The sequence below is a fragment of the Brachyhypopomus gauderio genome, chromosome 3 (assembly GCF_052324685.1).
Source record: "Brachyhypopomus gauderio isolate BG-103 chromosome 3, BGAUD_0.2, whole genome shotgun sequence".
Classification (NCBI taxonomy): domain Eukaryota; kingdom Metazoa; phylum Chordata; class Actinopteri; order Gymnotiformes; family Hypopomidae; genus Brachyhypopomus; species Brachyhypopomus gauderio.
This window is the reverse complement of record NC_135213.1, coordinates 41,258,479-41,284,694: the sequence shown is the minus strand read 5'-3', so window position 1 is coordinate 41,284,694 and position 26,216 is coordinate 41,258,479. Positions and strand designations below refer to the sequence as shown.

Below are 26,216 nucleotides of genomic sequence, written 5' to 3'. Positions count from 1 at the left end.
TTCTCCTTCTCTGCCCGTCTGTCTGAATGACACCTTCTCTCTTCTGCCCTCCGCTGGCTGTTCACAGCAACAGCGACGTGAGCGCGAGCTGCGGAGACAGCAGGAGAGAGAACAGAGGAGGAGAGAGCAGGAGGAGAGGAGACGTCTGGAGGAGATTGAGCGGCGGAGGGCGGAGGAGGAGAAGAGGAGAGCGGAGGAGGAGAAGAGGAGAGCGGAGGAGGAGAAGAGGAGAGCAGACCGGGAGCAGGTGTAACATTTTACCTCATTACACAATCACAATAAGAAGTTCACTATTACTTGGATTTATACACAGGCCAAATGTTTCAGGCTCAAATAGTTTGATTACGGAATTTAGTTTTGTCTTTCACCTTGTTTGCTTATGCAAAGGCTGAACCAGAACACCAGACTAAAGAGAATCTTCTTCCCACATGCCATCACTCTCATGAACAGCTGAACACTACAACACAACATACAGTATACAGTCTGTCACACACACACAAGACTGACTGTCACTCACAATCTACATCCAGCTCGTCCCTCTCACCCTGTTCACCTCCTGTACTGCACTTTATTAATCTGGTGATGGTCCCTAAGAACCACTGTACTTATTGTCTCTGCCAGTAATTTCCTGTTCTCATATATATATATGCCTTATTTAATTCAGTTTAATTTATCTATTTAACTCAGTCTGCACCTCAGTGCCTTTTAACTGCCGCACTCAGCACTTTACTGTAGATATACAACTTTGCACACGGTTTACAATGTATGTTTTGTGTGTGTGTTTATGTGTGAGTAAATGTTTTTACTTCGGTAATGTTACTGTTAGTTATTGTGCACTGGGAGCTACTGTAACCAAACACAAATTCATTTATGTGTGAGCATACTTGGTCAATAAAGCCCAATTCTGATTCTGATTCTGATTCTGAACACATTGGCCACAAAAATGGACTGAATTCCAGGGAAGGAGGAAAAGATGGCTAGGGTTAGGGTTCGCCAAGCAAATAATAACACACACACGTACAGACCCACGTTTATATATACCGCTATTAACTATTCCAGCAAATAATAACACACACGTACAGACACACGTTTATATATACCGCTATTAACTATTCCAGCAAATAATAACACACACGTACAGACACACGTTTATATATACCGCTATTAACTTTTCCAGCAAATACTAACACACACGTACAGACACACGTTTATATATACCGCTATTAACCATTCCAGCAAACACTATCACACACGTAGACACACGTTTATATATACCGCTATTAACTATTCCAGCAAATACTAACACACACACATACAGACACATGTTTATATATACCACTATTAACTATTCCATCAAATACTAACACACACGTACAGACACACGTTTATATATACCGCTATTAACTATTCCAGCAAACACTAACACACACGTAGACACACGTTTATATATACCGCTATTAACTATTCCAGCAAATACTAACACACACACATACAGACACATGTTTATATATACCGCTATTAACTATTCCAGCAAATACTAACACACACGTACAGACCCACGTTTATATATACCGCTATTAACTATTCCAGCAAATACTAACACACACACATACAGACACACGTTTATATATACCGCTATTAACTATTCCAGCAAATACTAACAGACACACGTACAGACCCACGTTTATATATACCGCTATTAACTATTCCAGCAATTACTAACACACACGTAGACACACGTTTATATATACCGCTATTAACTGTTCCAGCAAATACTAACACACACACGTACAGACACACGTTTATATATACCGCTATTAACTATTCCAGCAAATACTAACACACACATACAGACACACGTTTATATATACCGCTATTAACTATTCCAGCAAATACTAACACACACACGTACAGATACATATTTATATATACCGCTATTAACTATTCCAGCAAATACTAACACACACACGTACAGACACACATTTATATATACCACTATTAACTATTCCAGCAAATACTAACACACACACGTACAGACCCACGTTTATATATACCGCTATTAACTATTCCAGCAATTACTAACACACACGTACAGACACATATTTATATATACCACTATTATCTATTCCAGCAAATACTAACACACACACGTACAGACACACGTTTATATATACCGCTATTAACTATTCCAGCAAATACTAACACACATACAGACACACGTTTATATATACCGCTATTAACTATTCCAGCCCCAAAGGGGACGGTGTGTTCATTATTACAGGACACCTGTACACTTGTAACAATATATGTTACAAGGGAAAAAACTCTTTGTTAATATCATGTCCCTGTGTTTGATTGACAGGAGTGTCATTTCCCTGTGTTTGATTGACAGGAGTGACATCTATCTGTGTTTGATTGACAGGAGTTACATCTCTTTGTTTGATTGACAGGAGTGACATCTCTCTGTGTTTGATTGACAGGAGTGACATCTCTCTGTGTTTGATTGACAGGAGTGACATCTATCTGTGTTTGATTGACAGGAGTGACATCTCTCTGTGTTTGATTGACAGGAGTGACATCTCTCTGTGTTTGATTGACAGGAGTACATCTCTCTGTGTTTGATTGACAGGAGTGACATCTCTCTGTGTTTGATTGACAGGAGTGACATCTCTCTGTGTTTGATTGACAGGAGTGACATCTCTCTGTGTTTGATTGACAGGAGTGACATCTCTCTGTGTTTGATTGACAGGAGTGACATCTCTCTGTGTTTGATTGACAGGAGTACATCTCTCTGTGTTTGATTGACAGGAGTGACATCTCTCTGTGTTTGATTGACAGGAGTGACATCTCTCTGTGTTTGATTGACAGGAGTGACATCTGTCTGTGTTTGATTGACAGGAGTGACATCTGTCTGTGTTTGATTGACAGGAGTGACATCTCTCTGTGTTTGACAGGAGTGACATCTCTCTGTGTTTGATTGACAGGAGTGACATCTCTCTGTGTTTGATTGACAGGAGTGACATCTCTCTGTGTTTGATTGACAGGAGTGACATCTCTCTGTGTTTGATTGACAGGAGTACATCTCTCTGTGTTTGATTGACAGGAGTGACATCTCTCTGTGTTTGATTGACAGGAGTGACATCTCTCTGTGTTTGATTGACAGGAGTGACATCTCTCTGTGTTTGATTGACAGGAGTACATCCGGCGACAACTGGAAGAAGAACAAAGACACCTAGAGATCCTACAGCAGCAGCTCCGCCATGAGCAGGCCATGCTGATGGTGAGCATGAAACACACACACACACACATGCACACACACACGCACACACACACACACACACACAAACACACATACACACACACACACATGCACACACACACGCGCACACACACACACACACACACGTGCGCACACACACACACACACACACACACACACACACACACACACACACACACACACCTCTCTCTCTTTCTTCTGCTCTCATTCTCACACTCTTTATATCAAATCTCATTTATCAAATAAATAAAACTAAAGGCTGACTTTATATATTGTGAGTACACAGAAAGGAATTATGTCATCAGTGTTCACTTTTAGTTGATTGTTTGTTTAAAACACCTGGAGCTCATTAACATCTTGGACGTAGTATCTTTACAAACACACCGGGTTACTATGGATACTCGTCACTAGTTTTGTTTATTAGAATGTGACTGAATTGGGTTAACACCTATTTCACTATATCATCTTTCAGTGTACTAGAGTCTTTAAAAACAGAACATGTCATTCCCATGAACCCCAAGCTCTGCACTTTTGTTTTTGTATTTATCTTTGGTTTGCTTTTTACTTGTTTGATTTGCTCTACTCTGAGAATCAAGGAGGTGAGTTGATAAGTTGAAGTGAACGCTCTAAAGGTGGGAAACACAAAAATGGCTTGTTATTATCATTAGGTAATGGTGAGAAACAGCATTCTTTCCTAGTATGTATTGTCTAATTCGTCAGCTTTGTTTTGTGTTTTTGAGAAAGGATTAAACATTTCTTACAAAACGTATCATAGATCAGTTCCCGTTATTCTTTTTACTGGTTAATTAAGTTAATTGTGCATAACCGATCAGAAATTGAGCATGACCTTGCTATCATGACAGCTGTACCTCGACACACCTGACACTTCCTCCGCCGTTTTAACGCACTGTGTGTGTGTCAGGAGTTTAAGTGGAGGGAGCAGGAGGAGCAGAGGCAGGCGGAGAGGTTGCAGAGGCAGTTCCAGCAGGAGCAGGCGTGCCTGACCTCCCTGCAGGCCCCCCCGGGCATCCCGCCACCGCCCCCCCTGCACCCTACCGCCTCCGCTCAGAAGAGCAACATTCCTGTGCCTCAGTGCTTGGCTGACCAGAGCAGAAAGGGTCCACTAGAGCAACACCAGAGCAAGACCCAGCAGCAGGCCATCCCAGAGAGGTCTCGAATCCCTCAGTTACAGCATCCTGCTTCAGAGAGGACCAGATCCCCCTCGTTGCCACAGCAGTCTGTGCAGGACAAGGGCAAAACCCCACAGCTGCAGCAGAACTCTCAAGAAAAAAGCAGGATCCCACAACCTCAGCAAGTCCCGCAGCTTAAACAAGTCTCGCTGAAACAGGATCTTTCTTCAGAGACGAGCTGTGTGAAAGTTCCACAGCAAGACCAAACGCACCGTGCCTCAGTCTCCCAGACCCCGCCTCATGAGGACGGGCAAACCAATCCAGTGCTCCAGTCAGAATCTCAGTGTTCCGCCCCTGACTCTGAGCCAATCAGAGAGGTGAACCAACCCGTTGTTGCAACCTGATTTGCTAGTCACTGATCACGCTGCCTCTGCATAGAAGTGCTACTAGCAGTTCTGCTTCATGCTTGCTCACCATGATTTTCATGCTTTTAACTTCCTGATGATTTTAGGCCAAAGATTTTGTGGAGTTCTAGAGTGAAACAGACACATCTTCAGTTCTAGATTGAAACAGACACATCTTCAGTTCTAGAGTGAAACAAACACATCTTCAGTTCTAGAGTGAAACAGACACTTCTTCAGTTCTAGAGTGAAACAGACACTTCTTCAGTTCTAGAGTGAAACAGACACTTCTTCAGTTCTAGAATGAAACAGACACTTCTTCAGTTCTAGAGTGAAACAGACACATCTTCAGTTCTAGAGTGAAACAGACACATCTTCAGTTCTAGAGTGAAACAAACACATCTTCAGTTCTAGAGTGAAACAGACACATCTTCAGTTCTAGAGTGAAACAGACACATCTTCAGTTCTAGAGTGAAACAGACACATCTTCAGTTCTAGATTGAAACAGACACCTCTTCAGTTCTAGAGTGAAACAGACACATCTTCAGTTCTAGAGTGAAACAAACGCATCTTCAGTTCTAGAGTGAAACAAACGCATCTTCAGTTCTAGAGTGAAACAGACACTTCTTCAGTTCTAGAGTGAAACAGACACTTCTTCAGTTCTAGAGTGAAACAGACACATCTTCAGTTCTAGAGTGAAACAAACACATCTTCAGTTCTAGAGTGAAACAGACACCTCTTCAGTTCTAGAGTGAAACAGACACCTCTTCAGTTCTAGAGTGAAACAAACACATCTTCAGTTCTAGAGTGAAACAAACACATCTTCAATTCTAGAGTGAAACAAACACATCTTCAGTTCTAGAGTGAAACAAACACATCTTCAGTTCTAGAGTGTACTGATCACTTACTCACATGAAACCGACACATCTCTGCCCTCATTGGAAGAGAACTGTATCTCACATGCATATATAAATGCTTTTCCGGCAGTTTTCCGGCAATTAACAAGACAAGGCGATGCACATAAAGCTTACACACTGTCCTACCAGAGATTTGTACAATTCACACTGCATCTTAACATCCATCAGCGTTTCATAGTTTGCTTTGCTTACAGTCTCTCCAGATAAAAGGCCTTTCTGGTTCTGACCCGGTTAAGATCTGCAGAGCTTCTGTTTTCCTTTTGCTTTTCCAGCTCTTTTCATTTTAGGCATCATTTTGTGTGCTTTACAAAACTCACTCCTCACTCAATTGATTTTGTTTCTTCTCTCGTCTCTGATCTGTTCTTCTTGTTCCTTTTCTTCTGTAAATCAGATTTTTGAAATCCTAACATGCTCATATTGAACTAGTGTGTCTTCCACATCTGAGGTAAATAACTCTTCCAAACTCCAATAATAGGTCATGCTGATCTTTCTGTTGCTGCTCTGTCTTTCTGTGTGTGTGTGAGACACGTCCCACGTCTTCTGCCCTTGGCTGATGTGTGTGTGTGTGTGTGTTTTTCGTGGGTTTGCAGGCGGACGAGCGGCACAGGCGGGGAGCGCAGGGCTCTCCACAGCCTGCAGGGGCACAGAAACAGCCTCCTGCCGTCCCGCCGCGGGCCGAACCGTTTCCCAACGGCAACACCACAGAGCAGGGGCAGCCCGCTGCACATCGGCCCATGGAACCACAGGTAACCATGGTGATGCGTCATTTAGGGGAACCTGATGCAGGGGCCCAAGAATTTGCACTAGAGTCCAGAAATGAAATTGATATAGACCCTTAGACTTGGTGCATAGGGCTTAACAGAAGTTTTGCCATTCCCCTTGTTTGAATCAATAGTTGCTGTAATTTGCAATCAGTATTCAATTTATTGAGCTCTGTACATATATGCACATTAGAGTCTCTTTCTCAGGAATTAGGAAAGTCCTTCAATCAGATTAGTTATCTAAAGTTCTGTTTTTTTGCCTTAAAATACCCCAATAATTTAGACCAAAAAAAGTTTAGATCAAAACTGCCTGATCTTGACATATAACCAGGTAACAGTGCATGGATTCTGTTTCAGCACGGCTACGCCTTATAAAATCTTGATATCTTTCCATTATTTGATTTTTTATTAGAAGCATGAAATGCATCATAGTGCAATGCATGATGAAACATTACAGCAAATGTGAAGTGTGCAGCGTAGTTAGAGCCTCTTCCTGCATCTCTAACTTTTGAAATGATTTTCTTTTTGGGATTTTTTCCAAATTAGACATGGCCAGTTCCTAATACTTCAGCTAATCTCCACCGTCATATGACAGCTGCCAACCAGGCAGGTTGAGGCTTTCTCACATGCAGCCAATCACTACCAGATATATAACCACAATCACTACCAGATATATAACCACAATCACTACCAAGTTTCTTTGATATATAACCACAATCACTACCAAGTTTCTTTGATATATTCAGAGGCCTGAACCAATCATTTCTGACCCATTCAGAGTACCTCCCCTACATAATACCAACCCTAACCCCTCCCTCCCCTACATAATAACATCCCTAACCCCTCCCCCCTACATAATAACAACCCTAAACCCCACCCTACATAGCTAATAGTTGTTGGGCTGAGGTGATTATGATTTAAAGACAACAAATTCAGTTTCAAATTCAAATTTCAAAATTCAAAACCCAATGTAAATAACTTAGCAATTCTAACATCTTTATAGAATAGAATATAGAATACAGTTACCATGGTCCACAGTAGTCTGCTGGGTTAGGGTTAGTTGGGGATTAGGGTTAGTAAGACTTAGGGTAAGGGTTGGTTAAGGTTAGTAAGGATGGCCGTGCTGGAACACCAGAAATGCACTGCAGGTCTCAGGAAGACGTCATCGAAAATGTCCGAATGTTGCTCCGGCTTACATTCTTTGTGACCCTTGGCTAGAATTTGTAGATGAAGTCATCAGCTTTTTCTGTATTTATATATCTCTTACATTTTTTCATGAGTTCATGTCTTACTCTTTTCTTCTGCATTGGCTTTTCTTTAGAAGACAGTAACTATAATGTTGTACCAGTAACGACATTGTTTATGTACAGTGCACCTTCTGTTTATCACCTTCTACACTTGGGAATTTTCCCAAGATGGTAACATGTTCGTTCTGATCTTGTAAATGAAGTTGGGCTGGTGGCCTTTACTCTCCACATGCCTGCAATGCTGGCATGTAGCTGTTTGACAGAGTATTAATGTTTAAGTTTTCATCCTTGCAGTTTTGATTGTTTGACTCGTTTTGATTCTCTCATCGTCCTTCTCAGCTATATTATAGGAGAATGTAAGCGCTCTCGCTCTCTTTCTCTCTCTCTTTCTCTCTCTGCTTCTTCTCTTTTGTTGTTGATACTGGCTTCTTACTCTTATAAGTAATCGAATTGGTCTTTGTTCCTCTCTCTCTTGCACTCTTGCGACTTCTTTATATTCCACACTGACTGATTCACAGCTGCACTATCTCTGTACTCAGTGTGATCAGTTATTCATCCACTGCTAAATTACTGCCGTCTTTAATCTCAGGTCTATATGGCTTGTATTCATGCTTGCTAGTGATGTCATGGGGAAACTGTATGGTACCAGAACAGATAGTGATACTATGGTTTTGTGTTAGAAATTTGGCCTTCAGGAATTCGGTTCAGATTCTGTGGTTTTGACTGAAATTTACGCTGTTTCAGTGGCAGAGATGGACATTCTGGTTCAGAATGGAACCTCTGCTCAATGGTTCCTGATTGTTATTGGAGAACTTGTGCACTATATAGTATGCTGGTTGTTTGGAGTTTACCAGTAGTAAATGGTAATATAGCAATATATCATATTTATATACAAAGCTGTCTCATCAAAAAGAAGTTACAATCTGTCAAGATGTCTCTAAAAATGTCATAAGGCTGAGTTTTAAAGTTTAAAGGACATAAATAGTCCAATTTTGTAACTATAATATTTTTTTTGTCTTTTGCATTTTGCTTGTATGTTTTGTTTGCCCATGATTACATTTTGTCTCAACAGTAAAATGATGTCAGTTGCTATTTGCTAAGAGTTGCCAGCTGCAATGTTAGGGTTAAGCACGTTGGAATGGGGTGTATGAATATGTGATCTTGCAGGAGAGGCTAGTTCTCTACACAACGAGGTGCAGATTTTACTGTTGTGATCATAGTGAGTAGGTAAACAAGTGAACCATTCTAAGCACAGATAGACTGCACCAATCCCATGCTGACCTATGACCTTCCGAACCTCTGACTCCACCCTGTGCCATATCACTCACCTTGCTTTATTCACTCTTTTCTTCATCTTTGGTCCCACCCACGGACGTAGTTTTGGGGGGGGGGACGGGGGGGACATGTCCCCCCCACTTTTTCAAAAGCCGGTTTTGGTCCCCCCCAGTTTTTACAGTTAAAACCAAATATTTAAGTAGTGACAAAGTCATGTCCCCCCCACTTTTTAACGGTAAAAAAACCAATATCCAAATAGCGACAAATCTAGCACTAGGATCATGCACCCCCCCCCCCCCCCCGCTTAACAGTTCGCCACCCCATGGTTGTGTCCCCCCCACTTGTGAAATCAAACCTACGTCCATGGTCCCACCTGTGTGTGTGTCTGCGTGTGTGTGCGTGCATGTGTGTGTCTGCGTGTGTCTGCGTGCATGTGTGTGTGTGTGTCTGCGTGTGTGTGCGTGCATGTGTGTGTGTGTGTGTGTGCGTGTGTGTGCGTGCATGTGTGTGTCTGCGTGTGTGTGCGTGCATGTGTGCACATGTGTACATATGTATATGTGTATATGTGTGTGTATGTGTTTTTATGTATATGTGTGTGTGTGGGTGCGTGTGTGTGGGTGCGTGTGTGTGGGTGCGTGTGTGTGTGCGTGTGTGCGTGTGTGTGCGTGTGTGTGTGTGTGTGTGTGTGTGTGTGCCTAAGGTTCCTTATACCATCTTTGCTGTAAACCTAAACACATAAAGACTAACCCATGACCCTCCTCTAACCCTAACCCATGAACCTCCTCTAACCCTAACGGTTAGGGTTAGAGGAGGGTCATGGGTTAGGGTTAGAGGAGGGTCATGGGGTTATGTTTAGAGGAGGGTTATGGGGTTAGGTTTAGAGGAGGGTCATGGGTTAGAGTTAGAGGAGGGTCATGGGTTAGGGCCTAACCCATGACCCTCCTCTAACTCTAACCCATGACCCTCCTCTAAACCTAACCCCATAACCCTCCTCTAAACCTAACCCCATGACCCTCCTCTAACCCTAACCCCATGACCCTCCTCTAACCCTAACCCCATGACCCTCCTCTAACCCTAACCCATGACCCTCCTCTAACCCTAACCCATGACCCTCCTCTAACCCTAACCCATGACTCTCCTCTAACCCTAACCCATGACCCTCCTCTAACCCTAACCCATGACCCTCCTCTAACTCTAACCCATGACTCTCCTCTAACTCTAACCCATGACTCTCCTCTAACCCTAACCCCATGACCCCCCTCTAACCCTAACCCCATGACCCTCCTCTAACCCTAACCCATGACCCTCCTCTAACCCTAACCCATGACCCTCCTCTAACCCTAACCCATGACCCTCCTCTAACCCTAACCCCATGACCCTCCTCTAACCCTAACCCCATGACCCTCCTCTAACCCTAACCCCATGACCCTCCTCTAACTCTAACCCCATGACCCTCCTCTAACTCTAACCCCATGACCCTCCTCTAACCCTAACCCCATGACTCTCCTCTAACCCTAACCCATGACCCTCCTCTAACCCTAACCCATGACTCTCCTCTAACTCTAACCCCATGACCCTCCTCTAACCCTAACCCCATGACCCTCCTCTAACCCTAACCCCATGACCCTCCTCTAACCCTAACCCCATGACCCTCCTCTAACTCTAGCCCCATGACCCTCCTCTAACCCTAACCCCATGACCCTCCTCTAACCCTAACCCCATGACCCTCCTCTAACTCTAACCCATGACTCTCCTCTAACCCTCTCTACTCCTGTGAGTCATTCACACTCCGTTGCCTCTGTTGGAAGGAGAGACAGCTCAACTCTTCCCTTCATCTCTCGCTCCCACTCATTTAGCACACCCCCCCCCCCCCCCCCCCCCCCCCCTCCACCCTGGGCAAACATCTGCCCCAGTGCCACAGCTCTGAATGCCATAAAACTGTCTGCTCTGGGAATTTTTTCCTTAGGCAATGTTAGAAACTTAAGATGGTGTGAATCAGCGGCTTTCTAGAATGACTTTTTCAGGGTTTCTGGAAACACGTGAATGTCTTTGTCTGGGATCACTGGTGTGTGGTCAGCATTTATGTGTTTCTTTTAAACTTAAAGTGTCACGCTGTCCACCTGCACACACACACACACACACACACACACATCAATGACCCTGCCTGTCTCTCCGGAAGGTTCCACTAAGAACAACCTCTAGGTCTCCTGTACATTGTGTCAGAGAAGCACCTCTTCAAGGCAGTGCACTGCCTAACACCCCACAGATTCAGAAGAATGTTGGAAGGTATGTGTGTGTTTGCCGGTTTGTACCTGTGTGTGTACGTGTGTGTACGTGTGTGTACGTGTGTGTACGTGTGTGTGTGTGTGTGTGTGTACATGCGTGTGTGTGTGTGTACATGCGTGTGTGTGTGTGTACATGCGTGTGTGTGTGTGTACATGCGTGTGTGTGTGTGTGTACGTGTGTGTGTGTGTGTGTGTGTGTGTGTGTGTGTGTGTGTGTGTGTGTGTGTGTGTGTACATGCGTGTGTGTGTGTGTTCCTGTACCAAAATCTGCTTAGGTTGTGGTGTAAATGAACAGCTGTACCTGTCTCCATAGTAATGCTGAGCCACGGTTGCTATGGGAACGCATAGAGAGAATGGGCCCCAGGCCCGGCAGTAGCAGCAGCTCGTCAGGGTCTAGCTCCGCCTCCAGCTCCTCCCACACAGGATCAGGAGAGAGATACAGACCACGCAGTGAGTACACACATTCAGAGGAGAGGACACACTTACACATACACACACACACACACACACACACACTCGCACATATACATACACACACACACACATACACACACACTCGCACATATACATACACATACACACACACTCGCATATATATATATATATATATATATATATATATATATATATATATATATATATGGGCAGTCTTGGTCCTGTGGGAACAGATACAAAGCCACACAGTGATTTTGTTCAAGTCAGAGGTGTCAATGAAATTACCTCATCTCTCACAGAGCATCTGGGCTCTAACTTCAGGGACGTTCCAAAGACCCAGGACAGATAAATACACTCTGCTGTAAACAGACGAGGCAGAATAAATGTTCCTTTGTCAGACCAAATAATTTTTTTTTTCTATTTGTTTTTCAATGTTACAAACTAGTAAAGTTTTTGAGATACTCATGAATCATACTAATCGATTTTAGGGTTTATTGACCAGTAAAAATCAGCAGAAATTTGTGACGTTTTTACCCTCTATCTGCCAAACCTCCCCAAACCTCTCCAAACCTCCCCAAACAGATGTAGATTGTGCTAATCAACAAGATCGAATTTAGCTACAAAGACTTGTAGTCAAGATTTCACTTGTGCTCAAAGCAGTGTGATCCCACCAAGAGCTGCTAACTCAGAGCAGTGGGGTTGTTTCTCTCGACGGTGAGTCATCATTTAGGAATCTGAAACAGCCCAAATTTGTTTTAGTTAGGATTGAAGTTTGATTAGAGTTTAAATGCATTAACTCATTTAAATGGAGATTGGAGCCAATTTCCAAAATCTAAAATGACAACAAAAAAGTGCCTCATTGCCTAAAAAACATTTATATGTTGATCCTGAGGCTCTGCCTTGCTGTGTGTCCAGTTCATGTGCTTCTGTCTGTTCCTGCAGCCTCTTCTAAGTCTGAAGGTTCCCAGCAATGGGTGGAGCGTGCATCAAAAAACCCAGAGGAGAAGAAGGATTTAGCTCGGCCAGGGCGTCTGGTGGTGAGAGAACCCTGAGCCGTAGCAGAGGAGTGTGTGTGTGTGTGTGTGTGTGTGTGTGTGTGTGTGTGTGTGTGTGTGTGTGTGTGTGTGTGTGTGTGTGTGTGGAGTTTGGCATCTGACCTTTCTTTTTGTACATGCAGTGCTTTGTTGTTTACTTTTTCCTGTGTTTGTGTGTGATCGACTGATGTGGACTGATGTTGCGTGAACCTCTGGTGTTGCGTGAACCTCTGGTGTTGCGTGAACCTCTGGTCTGGTTCTTTAGGCTGAAGTGGTAAGCATGAGCAGGTTATGTTCTGAAGAATGGAGAACTCACATTGACTTAACTGAAGTACTAATGGCTTGCCTAGTACTAATGGTTTGTGTGTTTTCTTGGGCTTGAACTGTTACCTTAGTGTCTCATAACTGCATTAACACTGATAACAACTGCATCTCTCATCACACCTGCTGGTGTTCATGTAGGCTGAATCACTGGGAGGGCGGGGTTTATTTTCCTTTCTTTTCTTGCTTAGCTTTTGTTCTTGTTGGCTTCTGATTGGTCTTCAAGATTTTAAATCAGCCTGTGACAGCAGCCGGTACAGAGCACTTGACCACACATCAACCCTGAATGGCAACACTAAACAGCTCTTTCAAATCAAGAGTGCATCATCAATCACAAAACGCATGAGCGTAAAGACGGCGTGAGAGAGAGAGAGAACAAAGCAAAATGTTTCCGTCAAATGTTACTGTCGCACCTTCCGCTACTACTAATCTTCTCAGAGTGAGAAACTCTGAGTGTAGAGAGAGAGGCGGTGGGAGAGTTTGTCATATTCACCCTTGACCCTTGACCCCCGACCTGCAGGATCTGACAGCACTGGCTAAAGAACTTCGTGCTGTGGAGGACGTCCGGCCACCCCACAAGGCTACTGACTACTCCTCGTCCAGCGAGGACTCTGGAACCACTGATGATGAGGATGATGAAGAGGTGGACCAGGAGGGCGGAGAGGAGTCCACCTCCGGGCCGGAGGACTCGCGGGGAGGGTATACACATCCTGTACAGGCCCTTACAAGAATTATGGTCTAAATTTGTGTTATTATGACCCAGCATTATCCACAAACCCTATTACTGTTGTGCACCAGTCAGTGGCTTATTAAATATATAATGTACATGTAGGACAATGTGTAGGTGAGTCATGAGTGTGGGGGGATGAGACCCCTTTTTTTGACTGACAGCTCATCCAGATTGAGCAATGGTGAGACAGAGTCAGTGAAGACGATGGTTGTCCATGATGATGGTGATGAAGCAGCCTCCGTGCCATGCAAGGACAGCACACTGGTCATGCGGCAGGTACCAGACGCGCTATACAGCTTTCACACGGCTCACCCAGTCGCACACTGTACAGCAACACAATAGCAAACTCATTTTTTTGCATCACAAACATTACAGTTAGTTCACTGTAAGTACCATATTTTTCCACATTTGCTCTGTTGAGGAGGCCGCATGCCATAATATCGATGATTTGACCTGTCACATTGAAGCACCTTACACTTGCTTACTGTTGAAACTGATTTTTTATGCATTGGTATTATGGATAACTGCCATAAAAGTTGTGTGAGTGACACTGTGGCTACAGTCAGGAATCACGTAGGCCTGTTACCTCAGCCCTTTGTAGTGTGTTTATTGTGGGAATTAATTTTGGTGACAACACATTACATTGTATAGCCATGTCCATCAAATATACATAAAATGTATACATAAATTATCTCAGTTGCTGTACTGCCTTTAACTGAATTTCCACTTCCTTGTAATCAGCTCAACACATTTACCACCCCGTAACCTCAGTTTTTATTTCATACATCTATTTTGGTACTCTTCATTTTTGTTATTTTACATGTTTATAATCATATTAAGATTTTTGCCACTGATGATCAAGGTTCAATAGGAGATGAGAAGATCCTGGATCTCTAGATGATTCGGTGCTTTTATTGTTTCTCCTACACTTCTTTTGTTTGCTTTCCCTGAGATAAAAATATCCCATTATTAAATTACCGTAATCAAGATTCAAGTTGTCTTGAACCCTTTGCAAAGCTTTTCAGTTTAAAAAGTCTCAGCATGGAGCTACAACATGTAGGCAATACAAGAAAGAGACAGTATAAGCGGTAAAGGAAGAGAGAGGGATGAAGAGATTGGTGGTGAAGGAAGAGAGAGAGGGATGAAGAGATTGGTGGTGAAGGAAGAGAGAGAGGGATGAAGAGATTGGTGGTGACGTTGCTGTTAGTTCAGTGCTGTGTTTGCACAACATTGTCAAACAGCAGTCAGAATTTGCAGTTTTTGAACACTTGTATTTCTATGAGGAAAATATATTTATTAAAGCTACTTAGTAAAACTATAAGACATCAGCACAAAAATAACAAGTAACCCAACCCTGCTAGGTATACGCTGCTTGTTGAGATTGGTGAATAAAAAAGAAGAATTAATTAGAACTGTAGGAAATAATAATACAAACAGCAGGAAGTGATCATTAAAATACAAAAATGCCTTTTTAAGGCCAACCTAGTAACTGTTAAGTAGCAACAGCTCTGTCTAAGCTTATTTCCTTGGAGGTTAAAAAAAATGTCAGATTTTCTTGGCCCAGTATAGAGTTGCTTTGTGAAAAATATTTCCACTAAATAAAAATCAGTTAGCTGTTCACTCTGAGAGCACAGCAGACCCTCTACTTCTTCTCAATTCCAGAGCTCAGGGGATATAAAAAAGGGCCCTGTGCTGATACCAGGCCCGGCCTTTAGTCCCGCCTCTGGGGCAGATCTGCGGGGAATCCAGGAGCGGAATGGTTTTACAGGCCGAGTTCACCTCCTGCCTGACCTGCTCCAGCAGAGTCGGCCTTCACCCCCTTCCTCTTGCCCCTCCACCCCCTCCTCATCCTCATGCCACAGCAGTCCTGCCCTGTCCCCCCTCACGCCCCCGGACAGACTGCTCAGCCTCCTGGAGGTATGTCCTGCTACAGCCCAAAACTCCTTTCTCTGGGCTAGCTGAGTAGCTCTGAAGCCCTTCCCCTCAGAAACGCCCTCCGACTAACCAACGCAGGACTAAGACAAACCTGCTGCTTTCTCTTCATCCTCTTCTTTTTTTCTGTCTGGCCTCTAAACTCTGCTTTGCTGTGTTTCTCTACGTTGTCTTCTGTATTGTAAGTAAGGGCAGTGGTGAGTATGGGAAGGGTTAGTGGTGAGTGAGGGAATAGTTAGTGGTGAGAATTAATGGGTATGTTAAATGGTAGTAGTGAGTAAGGGAAGCAGTCATGTTGAACAGTGGATGATGGGGTGAAGCATGGTGACTAAACACCATTTCTGCAGCTCAGGATCCACAATGCATCATTTTTGCTGCTTATTGTTAACACTTAACTCTGTAACTGTAATCCAGGATGTCTAACAGATTTTCCTTCAATAATACCTTCATAATCTATATTTTATTTTCCCATTTTCATTTTCTGTTCTCTTTTCTTTCTTGTCTTCTCTGCAAACATCAATGTTATATATATATAACCTACAATGTCCTTTACAGATTTCATTGTTTAGTAGAGAGCCTCAGATATTTCATATAGTTCTGAAAGCTAAGGATTGTGCATTCATCTGTTTGCCTTGGGATGTTTCCCAGATCCCAGATTGTCAGTTCTATCTTGCATGTAAGCTGGTGCCAGGCTGAGTTGTTTTCTGTGTGATCTTTGATTCTTCACACACCACCCATGTGAAGTCCCAGTCCAGCACTGCACAGAAACACAAGTCCTCCTCGTCCTTCACGCCGTTCATCGACCCTCGTCTGCTCCAGATCTCACCGTCCACTGGCAGCGCTCTCAACAACGCAGGTGAGTAACTCATCCCTCAGCAATGTGTGACAATAACTCACAGGGTGAGTCATTAAGGCAGTGATGACTGTGCAGGTGAATAATGTAACCTAGGTATCATCCCAGGGTCACTCCTGCATCCCCCAGTGAAGAGCAGGACTTGCACCCTGGCAAGTCAAATTTAAAATGTGAAACATGGAATTTATATGTTTTTAAGTTTATTATATGCCACAATTAGTTTGCTGAAGGTATCAGCCTTATTTCAACAAGCTGGGGAAAGGTTAGGGAGGTCGTCTTAGATGCAGTCATTGATGTGATTATTGACAAACTCTACTAATAAAACGTCTCTCATTCAAATTCAAACATTGTAATGATTATTTTGAAATATTATCGTTTTTCGCTTCATGAACATAACCAAATTTGCAATGTGTACATAAATCTTTGACTTGAAAATAATGCAGGACTGAGTTATGGTAGTTATGGCAAAATAAAGGGATCAAAATAGTGGCCAGACTAACTGCCATCTGTCAAAAGCCAGATGAGTACTGTAAGCATAAGAAAAATGCAAAAAGCTGAAATATTATCTTTACTTCCACCTCAGGTTACAGCAATGATGCACGACTGCAGGAGGCCCTGAGGCAGGACGCGTCCCGTAAGGGCTCTGTGGTCAACGTCAACCCCGTTAACACCAGGCCTCAGAGCGACACCCCAGAGATACGCAAGTACAAGAAGAGGTTTAACTCTGAGATCCTCTGTGCTGCTCTCTGGGGTGAATACTGCATCCTCAACACACACACACACACACACACACACACACACACACACACACACACACACACACACACACATAAACACACATGGGTGTCAGACTCTAACAAAGATGAGCACAGGACGTTACACACACACACACGCTTTATGCACATTAACTAACAAGCACTACGTGAAACACATCAGATTAATGACAAGAGTGAACACACACACACACCCAACCACAGACACAGACATATATATATATATATATATATATATATATATATATATATATATATATATATATATATATATACATATATATATATATATATATATATATATATATATATATATATATATATATATACATTCCGGGGATATATATATATATATATATATATATATATATAGTATAGAAATATATCATTCGTGGTGGTGTGTACGATAATGTTTAGGATGATCTCTTGACCTCTGTAGTGATAGTGAAACCTGTATGTATATGTAAGGAGTGTAATGAGATCTGGCAATATGTGTATGCGATGTGTATAATTGTGACTGTACCATTCTCCTGGGCTGTTTTTTCTCTCTCTCTTTATGGTATGTTGATTTAATTTGTTTTTAATTTGGGATTTTTTGTCTCTCTCCCTTTCATTCCCAGGTGTGAATCTTTTAGTTGGGACAGAAAGTGGCCTGATGTTGCTTGACCGTAGTGGTCAGGGTAAAGTTTATCCCCTCATCAACCGCAGACGCTTTCAACAAATGGACGTCCTTGAGGGCTTAAATGTGCTGGTGACTATATCAGGTGGGTCACCTGTCCACCTTTCTTTCCTCTAATCATTTACAGACCTAAAATTAAACAGCTGGTGTTCAGTATATTCAGAGTTCGATTTCTAAGCATTATGATTAGAATTCTCAGGGTTGGCTTTACATTTCTCTAAATGCATCATTCAGTTACACTAGGCAGAAGGATTAAATTAGATTTGATGCAGTTTTTAAACATTTAACTGGTTTTACTAATTTGATATGTTTGATACATAAATCACAAATTTCCTCCCTTTTACAAATATACACTATAATGTTTTCCATACACATGGCCTCGTTGGATTTTCCACTCAGGAATGTGGGTGCAACAAGCAGCTACAGGTTTTTATCCATAAAAACATATTTAGTGATCTCACAAGTTTCCTCATGGCAATGAATATAAATCATTATATTCACACCAAAACAAAACCTTTGTCAATTTCTGTTTTTGTATTGTGTACTATTTTATAGTCTGTGTGTGTATTATGTATAACTGCACGTCTCACACACGTCTTCCTCCTCTGAGACTTGGTAGCTCATTCTGCTTTTCCTCCTTCACACTCGTGTAGTGCTCAGATTTCTCTGTGTATTATTTGTAGAGTGATGGGGAAGCATTGCTAATGCTGTCGTAATAGGTTTCCACCACCAAAGGAAATTGAGCAAACCATGTTTTGTGTTCCACAGTTCATGTGATGTCTGTGCACATTACATTGGGTCTAAATTTAACCACAACATGATTCCATTACATAAGAATGGAGCCCCAAAGGAAAAGCATTGACACGCTAACAGAGTAATGGACATGTGGTACATGAGGCCTTGATTCTGAATCTTAAATGGCTTCTAGTTTTTGTTCTAAGACGTTAGTGCAGTATGCAGGTGTTGTGGGGTTAACTCTAATCCTAATCCTAACCCTAGGTTTCTGTTTTGAAGTGAAACAGCAAGCGTGATATATGATGTGAAGATGTGCTGTTGAGAGTGAGGCCCTGAACCAGTCATGGTCTGGTGGTAGGGAGCTGCTCTTGTGACCGGGGGGTCGTGGGTTCGAATCCCAGGCCTGAGGCCGTGACTGAGGTGCCCTTGAACTGCTCCCCGGGTGCTGGGCTAGGGCTGCACCACATCCCCCTAGTAATCACTAGTGTGTGTGTAGGTTCTAACTGTAAAAAGTGGAGGACAAATTTTAATTGTGGTGAAAAATCACAATTGACAAATATGGCACATTATACCCTCACCACTGAGGCAGTTTAATGGTGCGGCACATGCATGGCTAACACAGTACAGGTTCACAGAATTCTGGGGTGGGGACAGAGACTCTGAGGTGGGGACAGAGACTCTGGGGTGGGAACAGAGTCTCTGTGGATGGGGACAGAGACTCTGTGGATGGGGACAGAGTCTCTGTGGATGGGGACAGAGACTCTGTGGATGGGGACAGAGACTCTGTGGATGGGGACAGAGACTCTGGGGTGGGGACAGAGACACTGTGGATGGGGACAGAGACTCTGGGATGGCAGGCAGTGTTTTTGCTATAATCAGGTGGACAGCACCACCACAGCAAAATCTCTAGATAAACAACATCCATGGTTTTACTTTCTTGGCACTTTTTATTCATGTGAGTCAAATTCAATCAACAGGTAGGGTGTAGGGTGAGTTTTCAACACTTATAGCAGAATATCTTGCCTCATTCAACCTGTTGCTTGAATTTTGACTTTCCAGTGGTGAAGCCAACACCATATACCTGCTTCTGGGTTCTCTGCTTCATTCTCTTCCTTCTTCTGACTTCTTTGATGCAGGGAAAAAGAATAAGTTGCGTGTGTACTATCTGTCCTGGCTGAGAAACAAGATTCTTCACAATGACCCTGAGGTAGAAAAGAAGCAGGGATGGACCACTGTAGGAGACCTGGAGGGGTGTGTCCACTACAAAGTTGGTGCGTGTCCTGTTTCTTCTCAGCACATGCTCATAATAGCTTGAATTATGAGCATGTGAATTTGATGTTAACTTTTTTGTGCATAATATTGGGAATTTATAAGTTCTTTAATTATTGTATATGCTTCTTCTGGTGGCTATTTTTATTTTGAGCTAGGCTAGGCGTAAAGTGTCATTCTTACCCAGATACTTTTTTCAAATGTTGCGCTGAAGCTTCCCTCTTCCTGTTTCATAATTGTTTCCAGTGAAGTATGAGAGAATCAAATTCTTGGTCCTTGCGCTGAAGAACTCCGTGGAGGTGTATGCATGGGCGCCAAAGCCTTATCACAAGTTCATGGCCTTCAAGGTCAGACTCAAGTTGTAGAAAGTACTTTCAGACAAAATGTGTGTGCTTATGTGTGTGCTTCATACAGATTGCAAACCTTGAGGTTGATAACATCTAGCATTATAGAAGTGATAACACTGAAAGGAATTTCACCAGCATCAAACAAAAATGACTAAATATTTGGTTGCAATTTGTCCTTGTACTGAATTAACTCAGTAATTTAACAAATTCTGAACTGAAATAACTAATTTAATTCTTGTCTTCGCTCAGTCTTTTGGTGACCTAGTACACAAGCCACTCTTAGTTGATCTGACAGTGGAGGAAGGCCAGAGGTTAAAGGTCATCTATGGCTCCTGCTCAGGATTCCATGCTGTGGATGTGGACTCAGGAGCAGTGTATGACATCTACCTGCCTACTCACGTATGTAACACCTGTACACTACACACACCTGTACACTACACACACCTGTACACTACATACACTCACGTATGTAACACCTGTACACTACACACACCTGTACACTACACACACCTGTACACTACATACACTCACATATGTAACACCTGTACACTACACACACCTGTACACTACACACACCTGTACACTACATACACTCACGTATGTAACACCTGTACACTACACACACCTGTACACTACACACACTCACGTATGTAACACCTGTACACTACACACACCTGTACACTACATACACCTGTACACTACATACACTCACGTATGTAACACCTGTACACTACACACACCTGTACACTACACACACCTGTACACTACACACACCTGTACACTACATACACTCACGTATGTAACACCTGTACACTACACACACCTGTACACTACACACACCTGTACACTACATACACTCACGTATGTAACACCTGTACACTACACACACCTGTACACTACATACACCTGTACACTACATACACTCACGTATGTAACACCTGTACACTACACACACCTGTACACTACACACACTCACGTATGTAACACCTGTACACTACACACACCTGTACACTACACACACTCACGTATGTAACACCTGTACACTACACACACCTGTACACTACACACACTCACGTATGTAACACCTGTACACTACACACACCTGTACACTGTACACTACACACACCTGTACACTACATACACTCACGTATCTTAACACCTGTACACTACACACACCTGTACACTACATACACTCACGTATGTAACACCTGTACACTACACACACCTGTACACTACATACACTCACGTATGTAACACCTGTACACTACACACACCTGTACACTACATACACTCACGTATCTAACACCTGTACACTACACACACCTGTACACTACACACACCTCACGTATCTAACACCTGTACACTACACACACCTGTACACTACACACACCTGTACACTACATACACTCACGTATGTAACACCTGTACACTACACACACCTGTACACTACATACACTCATGTATCTAACACCTGTACACTACACACACCTGTACACTACATACACTCACGTATCTAACACCTGTACACTACACACACCTGTACACTACATACACTCACGTATCTAACACCTGTACACTACACACACCCGGACACTACACACACTCACATATGAAACACCTGTACACTACACACACTCACGTAACATACACACCTATATACTAACAAATATACACACACCTAACTATACACACACACATGCACTTGCAAACTCATGAGCACACGCAGACACACATGTATATCCATATACACACATACCTATACATTTATAGACACTCAAACTTATACACTAACATCATGGACACATCTTCGACTTGCTCTGTACATCTGGACTCCTGGACACTTCGGTTTCTGGTTCTGTTGTTGGTTTTACTGATCATAAGCTCATTGAATGTTCTTTCAGTCTGCGCTCTCCTAAATCTCTCCAAAACAACTGTTACCTTTCATAAACTAAACTCCATTGACCCTCAGGCTTTCTCTCACTCCCTTCTTTCTTCATCTTTCGAGGATATCTCTAAACTGTCCTCACCTGATGACATTCTTACACTTTATAACAATACTATCTCTGAAACACTCAACACCCATGCTCCTCATAAGATTAGACAGCTCTCTGCTACTCACTCCTCTCCACGGTTCACTCCTGAGCTCAGCTATTAAGACCAAAGTTAGGTGTCTTGAGCGCCTTCACAAATAGACTGGACATCACCTCACGCTTTTTAATCAACTAGTATCCAAGTACAGGGATGCTTTAAATACTGCCGGCTCTTCCTATTACTCCAGTATCATAAATAGTAGTTGCCATAGGCCCAAAGCTTTATTTAACACTATAAATAAACTTCTTTAACCACCCTCTTCCATTCCTCTCCTGAACAGTGTAATGCATTCTTAGATTTCTTTCAAGATAAAATTAACAAGACGTATCAACTATTTACTATATTGACTAGTTCATCTTTCCCCCAAGCTTTCCCTCAGAGTACAGATAAATGCCTTTCTGCCTTTACTTCTGTTGAACCTTCCACTGTGTCTGACATCCTTAGTGGGTCGTCCTCCTCTTCCTGCAAACTTGACCCGGCTCCCCTTGCTCTTCTCAAATATATATCCTCTGTTATATCCACTCCTACTTCCCACTTGATTAACCAATGCTTCTTGTTAGGCACTGTCCCCTCTTCTCTCAAAATAGCTGTTATCACACCTATACTCAAGAAACCTGGTCTAGACCCATCTTTGCTATCTAATTACAGACCAATCTCAAACCTCCCATTCATGGCTAAAATAATGACTTTCTTTCCATGACTTTCTTTCCAGTCATACGCTGTATGAGCCTTTTCAGTCTGGTTTTCAGACTCTACACCAGGGGTGGCCAACCCGTCATAGACCAAGAGCCACTTTTCTTACTGTGTTACGGCAAAGAGCCACATCGTACATGGGCGAGTGTAATCTGTTGAGCGGGGGGGCGGTGGCGAGTGTAAATTATTAGCTGTGAAAACAGTCAAATGCGTGTTTTCCACTACGCCGGTTTTAAAAGTATTAGAGGCTCGCTAGGCTTGTAAACTAACCGCGCACCACGAAAATGTAGCAGTGTGTCGCCCCGTTTGTGCAGGTGAGCCCGCGGACTGGCTGGGGAGCCGCATGAAACCAGGCAAAGAGCCGCATGCGGCTCGCGAGCCACGGGTTGGCCACCCCTGCTCTACACAGTACTGAGTCTGCTCTCTTAAGAGTTGCAAACGATCTCCTGCTCACAGCAAATTCCAGACTGTTCGGCATTCTGGTCCTCTTGGACCTCACTGCTGCTTTTGACACAATAAACCATAACATTCTTCTTTCCAGATTACAGTCTATCGGTGTTACAGGATTGGCTCTTAGTTGGCTACAGTCTTATCTCACCAACAGGCAACAGTTTATATCACTAGGCTCCTACAGATCTTCCACTACACCTGTCGCTCAGGGTGTACCCCAGGGCTCTGTTCTTAGACCCCTTTTATTCATTCTCTACATTTACCCCTTAGGCATTATCATCTGGAAACACGGCCATAATTTCCATTGCTATGCTGATGACATTCAGATTTACATCAGTTCTGCTTCCCCTTGTGCTTCTGCCCAGACACTGTGTGCTTGCATCTCTGATCTTAAACTCTGGCTGCACCAAAACTACCTCAAACTCAATGCCGATAAAACTGAGGTCTTATTGGTCGGCTCTAAATCACTACTTCCTGATATCCCTAACATCACCGTCAATGTCGATGGTGCTTCCATTAGGCTAAGCCTTCTCATACTATCAAGAACCTTAGTTGTCTATTCGATTCAACACTTAGTTTTGAAGCTCATATAAGTTTTGTAATTAAGACTGCGTTCCACCACCTGTGCAATATTACTCGCCTTTGCCCCATCCTCAGTGATGATGATGCCAAAATGTTCGTTCACGCCTTCATCTGTTCACGTCTCGATTACCGCAATTCCCTCTTCTTCGGTCTTCCAGCTAAACTTTTAAACCACCTTCAGTACATCCAGAACTCTGCAGCTCGAGTCCGCACATGTACTAAGCACTCTGCACACATCACACCCGTCCTTCAGCAGTTACACTCAGTGGCGGCCTCTGACAAATATCTCGGGGGGGCAATTGTTGTGATGACATCCAAGGTGACCATTTCAGTGGGTAAATAAAAAACAGTGACTTAACCACTGAAAATGTAATCATAAATATATATTTCTCTTTACATTATAGACTGTACAGTATTTGTGCACCGATATATCTTGTAAATATCATCTTGGTTAAAGCTCTACAATGACTGAACAGTTAACTGTGTTCAACAAAAATTGTCATCTCTAAATTTGCCCTCACAAACAACTTTAAACATGGAGAGAGGCCAGATTTACCATTAATTAAATAAAGTGAATCTTTCCCACTCTCAATAATTTCTGTATTCCTCAGACAGCATTTTATTTTAGGTGTTGTGTGTTATAATATAAATGGTCAACAGCATTAAGGATGTAACAGAATGCAGGGGAAGCAGAACAGGGCGCTCTACTTTACAACCTGCTAGACATGTTTTCCGTTCATAACAGTTTTGCCAAAATCCCCGGTTATTTTCTTTTACTCCCTTTGTAGACACTTGTTTGATGTTTAAATTTGGTCTCGGTGGCCCTAATTCCTTAGTTGCTAGTTTATCTTGATTATTACGACGACATAATGGCACTTCTCTTAATGAAACGATCGAGTAGTTTTGAGTTAAAGGAACACTTGAGTAAAAGGAACACTTGAGTAAAAGGAACACAGACTTCAAGCACTCAAACACATGTACACCCATACACTTACACACACACACAATCACACACACACACACACACACACAGATACACGCTTTCAAACAAGCGCTCAAGTACACCTGTACACACACACTTACAAACATGCACTAAGACACACTGTTTTTCTTGTGTGGCTTACAGATCCAGACCAGTATTCAGTCACACGCCATCATCATCCTGCCCAACACAGACGGGATTGAGCTGCTTGTGTGTTACGAGGATGAGGGCGTGTATGTCAACACCTACGGGCGCATCACCAAGGATGTGGTGCTTCAGTGGGGAGAGATGCCCACATCTGTGGGTATGTAAGCATAGGCACATTCATAGGCCAGACATGCTGGAATTTCACTCATGCAACAAGTTCAGTAGAATACAGTTGTCAAAGGAGAATTTAGTTAGCCCAACAAATTAAGTAAAAACCTATGGACGTTTTAAATAATATTTTTTTATTAAACCTTGATCCATTTTCTGTTTTTTTTTTTTTTTCTTTTCATTTTTGGTTTACTTGTATGGCAGCATACATCCGCTCCAACCAGATTATGGGCTGGGGAGAGAAGGCCATTGAAATCCGCTCTGTGGAGACTGGACACCTGGATGGCGTCTTCATGCATAAGAGAGCTCAAAGACTCAAATTCCTCTGTGAGCGAAACGACAAGGTGAGTTTGTGCAGACACATGCAGACACCCTCTCATACGTTCACACGGCCCACTGGTGAACACTGCAATCTGCTGCTGTCTGATTATTGTTCTTACATCTTACATGCATATATATATATATGCAATAAATAATCACACACACACACACACATATATATATATATATATATATATATATATATATATATATATATATATATATATATATATATATATATATATATATATATATATATATATGTGTGTGTGTGTGTGTGTGTGTGTGTGTGTGTGTGTGTGTGTGTGTGTGTGATTATTTATTGCATCCAGTAAGTAGGTGACACTGGATCTGGATCAGACAGGTTCCCAGTCAGAT

At 42.6% G+C, this 26,216-nt stretch overlaps 1 protein-coding gene across 6 annotated transcripts in view; it reads left to right on the top strand.

The window, feature by feature from the left end:
• Positions 1-26,216, top strand: part of LOC143509563 (mitogen-activated protein kinase kinase kinase kinase 4-like) — a 76,253-nt gene that overhangs the window by 45,862 nt on the left and 4,175 nt on the right. For 2 of the 6 annotated variants that reach the window (XM_076998427.1, XM_076998428.1), the window contains 18 exons: positions 68-247; positions 3,194-3,280; positions 4,203-4,787; positions 6,319-6,474; positions 11,191-11,297; positions 11,610-11,746; positions 12,674-12,768; positions 13,607-13,785; positions 13,978-14,092; positions 15,479-15,733; positions 16,493-16,604; positions 17,185-17,352; positions 17,995-18,138; positions 19,925-20,059; positions 20,304-20,404; positions 20,654-20,803; positions 25,347-25,506; positions 25,722-25,861. In XM_076998427.1, coding sequence (XP_076854542.1) covers positions 68-247; positions 3,194-3,280; positions 4,203-4,787; positions 6,319-6,474; positions 11,191-11,297; positions 11,610-11,746; positions 12,674-12,768; positions 13,607-13,785; positions 13,978-14,092; positions 15,479-15,733; positions 16,493-16,604; positions 17,185-17,352; positions 17,995-18,138; positions 19,925-20,059; positions 20,304-20,404; positions 20,654-20,803; positions 25,347-25,506; positions 25,722-25,861 — 3,006 coding nt within the window. Of the gene's footprint in view, positions 1-67; positions 248-3,193; positions 3,281-4,202; positions 4,788-6,318; positions 6,475-11,190; positions 11,298-11,609; positions 11,747-12,673; positions 13,040-13,606; positions 13,786-13,977; positions 14,093-15,478; positions 15,734-16,492; positions 16,605-17,184; positions 17,353-17,994; positions 18,139-19,924; positions 20,060-20,303; positions 20,405-20,653; positions 20,804-25,346; positions 25,507-25,721; positions 25,862-26,216 lie in introns of those variants that run through there. The other 4 variants (XM_076998430.1, XM_076998432.1, XM_076998431.1 and 1 more) reach the window with 4 other exon arrangements.